Source organism: Molossus molossus, unplaced genomic scaffold, assembly GCF_014108415.1.
Source record: "Molossus molossus isolate mMolMol1 unplaced genomic scaffold, mMolMol1.p scaffold_m16_p_13, whole genome shotgun sequence".
Lineage (NCBI taxonomy): Eukaryota > Metazoa > Chordata > Mammalia > Chiroptera > Molossidae > Molossus > Molossus molossus.
Genome location: NW_023425348.1, coordinates 11,012,599 through 11,024,746, shown reverse-complemented (window position 1 = coordinate 11,024,746; position 12,148 = coordinate 11,012,599). Strand labels below are relative to the sequence as shown.

Below are 12,148 nucleotides of genomic sequence, written 5' to 3'. Positions count from 1 at the left end.
AAGCTAAGCCTCAGTTTTCTCACCTGTTATAAAGGGGGGTGATCGCTTGGCCTGTGTGGCTCAGTGGTTGAGCGTCGACCCTGCACCAAGAGGTCATCGGTTCGATTCCCAGTCAGGGCACAAGCCCAGGTTGTGGACCCGATCCCCAGTGGGGGGCACGCGGGAGGCGGCCAATCGATGTTCTCTCTCATCGATGTTTCTATCTCTTTCTCCTTCTCCCTTCCTCTCTCTCTAAAAATCAATAAAGAAAAAAATTGTTTTTAAAATAAATAAATAAAAGGGTGTGATAAGGCTTCAAAAGGTATTGGATTTCAGGGAGCATGTAGGCAGGAAAATGCTCTACAGAACAAGCACGTGCCCCTGGTAGTTCCTCAGAAAGCTAAACGGAGAATCGCCGCGATCCAGCAATCCCACCTCTGGGCACCCTGAACCATGGCAGCAGGGTCTCAGAGAAAGAGGTAGTTGCACCTTCATGCTCATAGCAGCAGCCCTCACAACAACCAAAGAGTGGACGTGCCCATTCGCAAATGAACAGACGAAACGTGCTCGGCGCACGCAATGGAATATTACTCAGCCATGAAATGGAGTGCCCTTCTGATATAGGCTACAACGTGGATGGCCCTTGAAGACAGCATGCTAGGTGAGATAAGACAGACTCCAAAGGACAAACATTGTATGATTCCACTTAAATTATGAGGTACCTAGAAGAGCCAAAGTCATGGAGACAGAAAAGTCTAGAGGTTCCCGGGGGCGGGAGGAGGGGAAAGTGGGCAGCTGCTGTTTGATGACCACAGAGTTTCTGTTCAGAAGATGAATCGTTCTGCAGATGGATATCGGTGATGGTGGTACAACGTGCGAAATGCCACTTGAAAACAGTTAAAATGGTCAGTTTCATGCTACGTATATGTTAACATATTTTATTTATTTATTTATTTATTTTATCCTCACCCAAGGATATTTTTCCATTTTTTGTACAGATAGAGTGGGAGAGAGAGAGGAAGGGAGAGAGAGAGAGAAACATCGACGTGAAGGGACACATCGAGTGGCTGCCACCCGCACGACCAACCAGGGCCGGGGACAAACTGCAACCGAGGTACGCGCCCTTAGCAGGAACCGAACCCGGGTCTCTCCGGACCGCAGGCCGTCGCTCTAACCGCTGAGCCAAACTGGCCAGGGCTATGTTAACATATTTTAAAAAGTAAATGCACACTTTTAGGTTTTTAGTTAAAATCTCCAGGGAACGGGGAGCCCCTGTTCTCTTCTCCGATCTTGGGAAGACATTTTGGGGAAGGACATGGTCTCTCTCGGTCAGATGGAGCTAAACAGCCGCATCTTTCCCCTCCTTCCTCCTCTCCCCGCTCACCACAGAGAACTAGGTCAAAGCTCCCCGGCCAAGTGGCCAGGGCCATCAGGGTGGCTTCCATCCCCTTGGTGACTAGAAGCCACTATGGATCCCTACTCCGGATCCTGGACGACCACGGGATGGCTTCTCCAGCATAGCAACCTTTCCACGTGGGCCCGAATCGGCCGGCCCTTGTCCCAGGTGCCTAGCCCGGTGTCTGGCACTCGGCACCTGAGAAGGTACCTCACTCCAGCCTTTCTCCATTTTACACCAACGCCCGGAAGACTGGTAGAAGGAGGAGGCCGGCGGATGTTTGCTGGGGGAGGACAGGTTTGGAAGGCAGGGAGTTCCAGCAGGCACTGAACTATTTGCAGATAGTGTCTGCAAGAGGCTGGGGAGGCCGGGCTCCCCGGGGACTCCCGGAGGGAGGCGACCTGCCGAAGTAGCCAGGGCCGGGAGGGACGCAGCTTTGCACTTTGCGGGGGAGAGAGCGCTGACTGGCACCGAAGGATCTTCCTCTGGTCCGTCTGGATTGTGCTGAGAACATCCGTACTCCCCCACCCGAGGGGTAAACTGAGTCTGAACGAGCCGGGAAGCATTGGCCTCAGGTGACTGGCCGGGGGATACGGGGACCCTTGGCAGAAGCATGGCAGGCACACGTAGGACACACGCCTGTATGCCACCGCAGGCTCCAAGGCGGGGATGGCAGGGGCCCCTTGCCGCCCAGACGGCGAGCCCCGGGCAGGGGCGTTTGTCCGGGTCCCCGCCCCTGGGCCTGGGCTCGTGGGGCGCGGGGCGGCCGGCTGGGGCTCGCGCTGCCTCCCGGGGTGCCGCGGGGGGGCGGGGAGAGCGGCCGCCTGGCCCAGCCCCGTTACGACAGGAGCCCGGGAGCCGAGGAGGGAGGAGCCGCCGCCGAGCGCTGGCCGCGGAGCAGAGAGAGCGGCGCGGAGTGCGGGCGGCTGCGAGCGGAGCGGGGAGAGGGCTGCCGCACGGCCGGCCGCAGGACCACCTCCCCGGGAACAGGGCCTCTTTATGGCATGTGGCTGGTAACTTTCCTCCTGCTCCTGGACTCTTTGCACAAAGGTGAGCCCGCGCGAGGCGGCCGGCAGCGGGCGGGGTGCCGGGCGGGCTCCCAGCGTCCAGGGCGCGACCCGGTGCCTGGCCCGGGGCGGGGGCGCGGGGACACGCGGGCAGCCGGACAGCGGCCCGGGGCGAGTCTGCCCTGGACCGCTCGGCCAACCGCCCGCTCCTGCCGTTGGGTGCCGCGGTGGGGGTGCCCGCGCCCCTCATCGCCGCGCTCCTCGCTGGGCCGCAGCTCTGCCCCGACCCCTCCCCCAGCGCCTGCCCGCTTCCTGCGGCCGGGTGGCGCTGGGACTCGGGGGTGCCCCCCCGAGTCGAGGGGTCCTCAGGCCGTGAGTGTTCACACGGGAGTCTTCGCGTAATCCGACCTCGGACTCTGCCACCGTGCGCCCCTCCGCCGCCCGACACCCTGGCCGCACCGAAGGGCGCCCGGGGAAGCCTGGCTGGATGCGGGGCGGGGAGAGCAGGGGTCCCGAGCTGGGGTCCCCCCGGATGGCAAGTTTGTTCTCTACACCCAGAGGTCGCCTTCCCCCAGCCCCTCCTCCCGCTGCCCCGGCACTGGCCCGGCTTCGCGGCTCCGCCTTAGCTGCCGCCAGCTGCGCGCTCCAAGGGCCAAGCTTCTCCGCGCGGGTGCCTGGCCGGCCGGACAGGGACAGTCTTCCGTCCCGGGTGGGGGCGTGTCGCTTTCCGCGGAGAGAGAGCGTTGCTAGGGGTGGGTCCAGGTGTCCGGCATGTCCAGACCTGCTGCTGGGGCGCTGCACCTGGTCCTCCAAGTAGCAGGGCTGGGGGCAGACGTGTCCGGCCAGAGTGCCTGGCATCGAGTGGGACAGGCCGTCCCTGGCGGTCAGGCTTCCAGGCTGGCATGGAGGACATGCCCCCAGGGCGCGCAGATGGCGGGAGAGAGGCGGCGCGCTCCGAGCCCTTGCAGGAGCGAAGCACTTGCACAGGCTCAGCTGGACCAGGGCAGCCCTCTAACTTTTCTCCTTGGCGCCCTGGGGCGGTTTCTGCCCCCTTTGCCCAGGGGGTGGCCTGGGAGGAGCTGACCCTGACCCCTAGGCGATGGGGGGAAGGGCAGTCCAGCAAAGGGGTGGAGCTCCGGGAGGGGTCCAGTCGTTCAGGGCCCAGGCTCCTGGTCTGGAGGCAGCAACCTGCTGGAGCCCGCGCAGTGTCTCCTGGCTTTGGGGAGGAGGGTAACCCTTTCTCTGTTTGTCAGTACCGCGGTCAAAGCCAGGCTGAAGGCCAACACAGCTGGGGTACCTCCAGATCGGGGAGGGGCGAGGGGTGGCCTCTGAATCGTGGACAAAGTGGGTGAGTTTCTCAGACCCAGTGGGGCCGCTGGGTGACACCAGGTCTGGCTGGTGGGTAACACCTTGCCCCCCATACAGCGCTTTGCATCCCACTTCAGGGGAGCAGGGGGGCTGCCGGGCGCCGTCTTTCCCCCACACCCCTCCACTCACAACCCAGGCTCCTCTCTCCAGGCCCTTCCTGCCTCCCTCCACCCCGCGGGCTGACTCGGCTTGCAGTTTTAATTACATTAATATTAAAAATACATAAGGTGAGGAGCGGCCGCTTCTCTCTCTCAGTTCTCCTCCACCCCCCCCCTTTTCCATTTGGTCTGGGGAGCAGCACAGACCAGAGCGGCCGCCGCACTTGGCCAGCTTGGCCCTCAGCCTCCCCCCACACCCCCTTTCTGGAGACCTCTCCCAGAGCCCCCATTCCCGGGAGTGGAGGTCCCTTGGCAAAACCTGAAGGGCTCACCCCTCCCCCTCCCAGAAGCTGGGCATTAATAAATGAAGCTCAAGCTATTTGATAGGGAGGGAGCAGATGGAGGTGGGGGTGGAGAAGGCCCAGAAGACAACAGGAGAGTCCAGGGGCAAAACCCTTTCCAACTTGAGAAGGAAGTTGCCACCGTAGGTAGGTGGTGGGTAGGTTGGAGGTGCCAGGCGAGGCAGCACCCAAGTGGCTTTTGGGTCTGCGGAGCCCGGCCACCCTGCCCCCCGGCGGCTCCAGCCTCGGTGTTGGGCGCCAGCGTGACTCTCCAGACAGGCCTTTCTTTGCCTTAGCGCCTTAATTGGGTCTTAGGTGCCAGGTTGGTCCCCGGGGCCTGTTCCGCTTGGGGTGGCATGGCGCTGGGGGTGGCAGGGGGGCTGGGCGAAGCTGTGATGCAGCGAGAGCCGGGAAGACGGGGCTTGGTGTGTTTTTCTCTCCCGTTGCCAGTCACCCCCGCGGCACCAAAGAAAATGTAAATGTGGATGTTCAAGCCTGTTCCAGAAAACAATATCCTCCCGCAGTAATTTGTCCGTCCATCTGTGAGGAGCGGGAGGAGGCAGAGAGAGAGGAGAGGAAACAAGATGAGATGCCTCAGCCTCTGGATGGAATTAAGCAGTTATTGAATGTGTTTTAAGCTCCTGCTATTTCCACGCCTCTCGAAATACCTGTTTTGGGTGAAGACTGAGCTCAGACCGATTCCCCAGAACCGAACTGGGAAGGTGTTTTAATCATCGGTTATCGAGTCTCCGATAACAGCCTTATTATCGCCCAAACAAACCGGGTTTGGGCGGCCAGATGAACCCCGGCGAGGCTCTCTCCGTTGTTCCTTCCAGCGTGCCAGCATCTGTGTTCCCTGCATTTGCATTTTTACTGTGTAAAAGAACAAGCTTCCCCGGCAGTAAAATTCCCGTTTTCTAAAAGCCAAAATAATGGGTTGCATTGATTTTTTCATTTCCCACCCTCACCTCTCAAATGGGGACTCGTGGTTCTTCTCTCTCGAGAAGACCAAATTAAAAGCCTTCGTCAAACCATTAAGAAAAAATCTCTAACACTCTGTTCAGTGTCTAATTAAAAGGGGGCGATGAGGGGGATGTGTGTTAAAATCTGGAAATGGCAAACACAGCTTCGGGGGGGCAGGTGGACCAGTTGCGTACCGGGTGGGGCAGGTGGGCAGAGGGGCTCTGGTTGCTAGAATTACACGGGAGGGAACCGAGCTGCCATTGTGCTCAGCAAACCTTTCAGATGCTTCGTATTTCTGGGCATCAAAGTCAGCTGACTTTCATATATTTCTGCAGCAGATTGGGGAGCTCAATTAGAAACAAAAAGCAAGTAAGCAGTTGACCCAAAGGCAACACTGAAGTTGAGCCGATCCCAAGAGAGGCCGGAGAGGTGCTTTTACTTAGATTGATGGACGGGGAGGAGGTGAGCAAAGATGGGTTTGGCCCAGTGACGTTCCGCTAAATAAGCAAGCCCCCCAAACAGATAGGCTGGGGGCCTACAGGGCCCGGTCTGCCCAGGGCATCTCCTGGCCTCCGGCCTTGGACAAGGGGGTGCAGACTGCAAGCCCCCTTACCTTCCGGGTCTTTAAGGATTTCCATCCTGTGACTTGCTTGGTCCCCTGCTGGGCCTGGTGGAGGATGGATTTATTTGTGGATACACTGAAGGGAGCGTGTGTATTCAGAGAACAGTTTGTTTTTCAGGGGTACAGCTGCCAGCCTGGGAGAGCCTTCCCTCCAACGTGATCTTGGAGGAGGTGTTTGTTGAGGACGTTCGAGGCGGTCAAGGGGAAGAGCCCCAGCTCCTGAAGGACTTTCTCAGCCCCCAGCGCGGTGCATTCTCGCCGGCACCCGGCACCCGGCGGGCGAATGGGGCGAGCCACAGGCAGCAGAGAAGGGAGCGCAGGCACCCAAGGGCAGGCCCTGGATTTGCATATAATTTGCATTTAGATTTGCATGTTCACCTAGCCAGGCTCAGAGCCTCACCCTGGTAGCAGGCAGGTCGAGCCTTTTTCCTCGCAAGGAATGGGGGTGAGGCAGGAGCGCAAGGAGGCCTGGCAGTTTTGGAGGAGTCTCTCTTGCCTCTGATTCAGGCGTACAGGGACTCAGCGTTGAGGGCTTCACTGGGTGAGGCAGCCTGGAGCTCGATGTCGGGGCAGGAGGGGTGGCAGTGGGTAGAGGCACCTGAGGCCGACTAAACTTGGGGTGCGGGTTGTCCCTCTCGCGCGTTAGGAAGAAGAGGGTGCAGAGAGGGCCCGTCACTGTGGGAGTGGGCCGACGGGAGCCTGCGGGGGAGCGCACCCGGGACGGCGGATGCCGTGTGTTCAGGGCTGTGGTCGGTAGGCAGAGAAGCAGCCGCTGACGGCATGGGACACAATGTTCTTCTCCCCTCCTGGTGTGTCAGCGCCCAGCTTGGGAGAAGGTTGTGGCCTCTGAGCGATGCGGGGAGAGCTCTCGTTCCACCGCATGGAGGCTGCTCCGGGCGTGGGGGCCGTCCAGGCGGGCATGGGAGGGCAGGCACCGCGGTCGCGAGGGAAGGTGTGTGAAGAGCGGGGAGCACTGCTTGGGGAGCAGAGGTCCGAGGGCGGCTGGAGGGGGCCGGCCATGGGAATGTGGCCTCAGGAAGGGCAAACCCCAGGCAGGTGCCGCTCCCAGGCCTCCCAGAGTGTCTGCACCTCTCGTCCTGGGGAGCCCGCCGAGGTTCCCAAGGCTGTGGGGCGGAGCCTGAGGGACCGGCTGGAGGTGCAGAGGGAGGGCCAGTGGGCACTCAGGCCCCCTCCCACCAGTTCTTTCAACCGGAGCATTTTATAAATTGGAGCCGTGACGAAACAATAAAAGAGACCGAGTCACCGGCGGGGTGGAGCTTGGAGCCCAGGCTCTGCACTGACTTGATACGTATGTCTCCGGGCCTGTCTGAGCCTCACTTTCTCCAGACGTGAAACGGGATGAAAGGAGGTCAGGCCTGTGAAGTAGCCGGAGCAGACTGGGTGCTCCATAAACACTAGCACCTTCTTTTCTTCTGCCTTCTCCCCCTCCTACCTTCTACCGCTCCTACCTCCAGCCCCCTCCCCGCCCCACCACCGACAGAATCATCGGGTCCTGCCTCCAGCAGCCGTATTGGCCAGGTCAACCGGCTCAGACTTTGTACCAGTAAGAAAGACTGAAAGGTGACGGGGCAGGGGACATCACCGCCTCTTTCTATCACCTGGCGGGGTCGCCTGCAGGGCTCACCCTCGGCAAGACCGCTGAGGCCGGGCAGACATCTGGGTGTCCCTGAGGAGCCCAGCACTCTCCCTTTCCCGGTCGTGGTTAATGGTACCAGCAGAAAAGGTGAGCTCAGAGGCTGGCTCCCGACTCGGACACGAGGGGCAGGTAGATGCCAGCCTCTCACCTGCCAAGGGGAAGCTCGGGTTGGCGGTTCAGGCCCTACGGCGATTGGACGGAGTAAGAACTACGTGGATCTAACGCCGCGACGCTGTGTGATCGGCCACGCAGGTGCGCCCGTACCTTGCGGCCGGAGGGCTCTCTGCGTCTCTCCCTGCTGGGACGAGTCTCCCTGTTTCTTAGGTAGTTTTGTACAGAGAGAACTCCCCTGACAGCCCATGACCTTGGGTGTCCCTGGACCGCTGCACCCCCATGGCCCAGTCAGCCACAGAGAAGCAGCATATGGCCCAGAGGTCAAGCGTTGCCCATGGCAGGTTGTGGCCTGTGGGTGCTCTGAGTGTGGGGGAGCCTGTGGGCACAACAGCCTGTGTGCCCTGTTTAACAGATGTTTGCCCTGCGCCGGGTTAGCATGAGCAGCATTCGCCTTGAGCACCACCCCGACATGCAGCTGCGACTCCCCGCATCCACTCAGCCGCCCCTGCCCACCACCCTGTGTCCTTGCTGCGCGTGACTCTGCACGGACAGGGCCCAAGCTCACCGTCTTCATTAGGAACAGAGCTATTCAAATGCGCGGTTATTAAACCGTGTGCGTGTCTCCGGACATTGTCCCTGGACCTAGAGAGCAGACCTCAGCCTGTCTAATTTGGGCACATCACCTAAGTGTTGCTGTGCCTCTACTTCCTAATCTGTAAAATGGGCAAATCACCCCCGTCCTGACCATCCCACAGAGTGGTCGCTACTGCACGTGTGCAGGAGGGAGAAGGGGCAACCTCGTCCGCCGTGTGGCCACACTTTGTGAACCGAACAGGGTCACATAGAAACACACGCAAAAACCACATCAGAAATTAGTTTCAGCCTCAGAGAGGCTCTGTCTGCTGAGATAGGGGGTATAATTACTGTCATTTCTCTCATACAGCAAAAACGCAGGTCTCACAGCTGTGTGTGGTTGTCTCCCCCCGTCTGCCCCCCCCCCAGGCAGAGATTTTCTGAGCCTTTGCTTTCCTTCTACATGGGAACAGCTGATGAGGCTCTCTGGGCTGGCAGGACAGGGAGGACCCTCCTCAGCTCCCTCCGGGTCCTCGCATGCAAGTTCCCCCACCGCCCTCTGGAACCTTCCCCGAGGGCGCTTCTCCTGCAGGGAGCTCATGGGCTTGTGGGGACATCAGGGAGCTCCGGGTGCTACCTCGTGTGACCTCATTTCAGGTGAGAGCAATGAGGAACCCAGGTCCCGAGAACCCTGCGGAGCCGGGGTCCTGGACACACTGCTTCTGGGGTGGCCTTCCAGAGCTCTGGGAATGCAGGAGGTGGGGGCTGGCTTCGGGGTGACTGCCGTGGATAACGTCTTCCAGACTGGAGGCACCTTGAGGGACGTGCAGTCCGTCCCCTAGGCGGATGCTGACCCCTCTCTCCAGCCCCTCCAGCCCCAGAGATCGCCTCTTCCAGGGCAGCTCACCTGCCGCGTCGCTGGACTCTTACAGTTACTGCTACTTCAGCCGAACCCTTCCAGGCCTTGTGCCTTCTGGTCCCGGTTCCACCTTCAGGCCACCTGGGTCCAGGGGAAGCCTCCCCACCTGACAACCACTGGACGGCTCACGACCAGCGTGCTGCCCACCCGCGGCCCCCGGCGTCCTGGGCCCTGTGACGCTCCATCATAGCTGCCGTTTCATTTCTCCGCGCTGCCCCCCCGTGCCTGGGTGGCTGGCTCTGGAAGTCCAGCGCCCAGGATCGGAGGCAGGGGAGACCGAGGTCTAGTCCTGGCCAGGACGCTGGCTGGCTGTGAACCTGGGGTGAACGAACGGCTCTACCCCTGTGGCTCTCGGTCTCTCCTCGGTACGTGGGAGCAATTGGACAAAACCTTGTAAGTCCCTCAAGCGTTCACAGTCTAAATCTAGGAGTCTCCGGGACAACTGTGCTTTCTGAGCCCGCTCCGAGAGAGACCTCTCTGGCCATGGGGCCTGCCTTGGGCGGGCCTGTCTGGGAGCGGCTGGAAGATTAGCCTGTGTGACCGTCAGCTGTTGCTCCTAATGTCCCCTGGAGCCAACGTGAGGGCCTTTCGGCGGAAGGACGACCGGTCTTTCTGGGTCTTGTAGGTTCTGGTTGCTGGTTACAGGTCCGTTTGTGCTAAGAACCTTTTCAAATAGGAAAAAAGAAAAACATGTTTCTGATGGACAGAGGTGGACACGTGGACCCTGAGGCCGAGCTTCTCACTGGGGTAGGACCTCCCCAGAGGCTCTGGGAAGTGGGGGTGGGGGGTGTGTGGCATCTCAGTGACGAGAGTGGGGGGCTGCATCACTTAGTTGTGGGGAGGATGTACTAGGGATGATGTTCGTTGTCTGGGACAGTCCCAAATAAATCCAAAGTTTTAAACCCCAGATTGGTTCTGGCCGGTCTGGCTCAGCGGTTAGAGCGTCGGCCTGAGGTCCAGAGAGACCGGGTTTGGTTCCCACTAAGGGCGCGTACCTCGGTTGCAGTTTGTCCCCGGTCCCGGCTGGGTGGCAGCCAGTTGATGTGCCCCTTTCACGTCGATGCTTCTCTCTCTCTCTTCCTCCCCCTCTCCCTCTCTCTCTATCTGAAGATGAACGCAAAATAAATAAATAAGTAAACCCCAAATTGCCCTCCTCCATCAGAGAAGCCCTCCTGGTGCGTCTGCAGCCTGGAAACCGTCCAAATCCAGAGGCCGTGTGCCCTCCAAGAGGCTGGCCACGCCTGGGTTTGAGACACCGCTCGGCCCCCCGCTGGCTGAGCAGCCCGGGGACATCCCTTGACCTCTCGACGCTCCTGTCTGCTTCTCTGCGCTGTGGTCTTGTGTGGTGGCCACGTGCCGGGTGTTGCACAGGCTTCAGTGCACTAAGGCCAGGAGAGGGCTGCCCACGGTTCCTGGCACAACACAAAGGCTGAGAGGAGAGGGTGGGCGTGGCCGTGGTGAAGGTGGTGAGCAGGTGTGCCAGGTGTGGGGGAGGCCACGGAAAGAAGCCCAGCCCCAGCCCGATGCTCCACTGTGCCCCAGGGACAGTGCCAACTCTGGGTGCCTGTAGGTGCCCCGATGCCCTCGAGGGGACTGGTCCTTCTCTCTCCTCCCGAGGGTCTGGCCTCAGGCTGTCCCCAAGATGCGAACACACAGGTCGGGGGTTTCCTGAGACCCCGTCTCGCTGGTCGTGGCCGAGCAGACACCCCGCCGGCTGATCTCTCCGGACCCAGTTTTTCAGCTGTGGGAGGAGAACCATCCGAGGGAAGGCGAGTAATAGACAGGGCTGGGCAACGTGGGCTTCCAGCTACCCCAGGGGAAAAGAATACAATAGTCAATAAGTAATTCAAGCAGTTGGCATAGTCAGAGCTGTAAATCCACGTGTGCCCACCTGGACCCCGAATGGAAGGCTCTGTGGAAGGGCAGAGGCCGGAAGGGAGCCCCCAGGCTGGTCACACAGAGGCTCTGCACGAGGCCGGGAGGCGGTGTTGCCACACTTCGTTGTCGTTGATTATACCGCTATCGTTTCGTGAACCAGACCATCGAATTAGGTTCCTGTGGTGCTGGGGACCCCAGCCGAGCCCCCGAGAACTGTCTGTTGTCGGGAAGGGTGACGATGGAGTCCAGTATGGCAGGTCTAGTTCTTCCGAAGGAGTGTTGCTCTGCATGTAGACAGTTCCAACAACGTTTGAGAACCACTGTCTTCGGTTGTTCTTGGCGTTGTTATTATTATTGTAGGTGAGAGGTAAGTATTGTTGTGGGATGCGTATTTCACAAATACGCACTGCTTGCCTGTTATAATGATAATACTTCTACAGCAGAAAGTACTGAGGTGGGCCTGGCCGGTGCAGCTCAGGGGCTGATCACTGTCCCGGGCACTGGTTCGATTCCCAGTCAGGGCACAGGCCTGGGATGAGGGCTCAGTCCGCAGTGGGGTGCGTGCGGGACCAGCCAATCGATGTTTCTCTCTCTCTCCCTCTCCCTCTCCCTTGCTTTCTCTCTAAAATCAATAAAAACATATTTAAAAAAAATTACTTAGATGGTACCAGGCACTTACTTACACAGAAACCATCATCTATATGAACTCATCTACCCAACACAGAGAGGTGGGGTACTCCCGTCTGAGGGGATAGGGCTTCTATGTGGCAGAGTGTGAGTGGTTAACCCCTGGGCTGAGTGCCCAAGACTGTGCGAAGCCAAGGGGTAGAGTGGGGACCACACTCACCACCCTGCGGGCAGCCCCCCCCCCCGCCACCCCACTCCCCTGAAGACCCCGCTTCCTCCCAGCCTCGCTTGGGGGTCCAGGCATGGATCCCTCTTTCAGGCTCTTGCCTGTCGGGGGAGGGGCGTTACAGGGGCGTCAGCGCGGGCAGACAGTCCCGGGTGGACAGGCCCCTGAAGGAGGCGGGCCGGGATCGCGAAGGAAGCGAGCAAAGGCCGTGGTGGGTGCTACCACGTCAGTCCCCTTGGGCTGTCATTTCCACGACTGGGGATAACTCAGTATGCACCTGGGAGGAAGCCTGGGGCTGGCCAGACACCCCCACCCCAACCCATGAGGCCCCTGGGTGTCAAGTACACGGGGCCCGGTTTCCTTCGACAAACTAATCCCAG

The 12,148-nt window shown here is 59.9% G+C and overlaps 1 protein-coding gene across 1 annotated transcript in view; it reads left to right on the top strand.

The window, feature by feature from the left end:
• Positions 1-2,353: 2,353 nt before the first annotated feature.
• The window catches only part of DSCAML1 (DS cell adhesion molecule like 1), a 357,347-nt gene continuing 347,552 nt past the window's right edge, over positions 2,354-12,148 (top strand). The window contains exon 1 of the mRNA XM_036257909.1: positions 2,354-2,425. Within this exon, the coding sequence (XP_036113802.1) occupies positions 2,380-2,425 (46 nt within the window). The 5' untranslated portion in view covers positions 2,354-2,379. The remainder of the gene's footprint in view (positions 2,426-12,148) is intronic.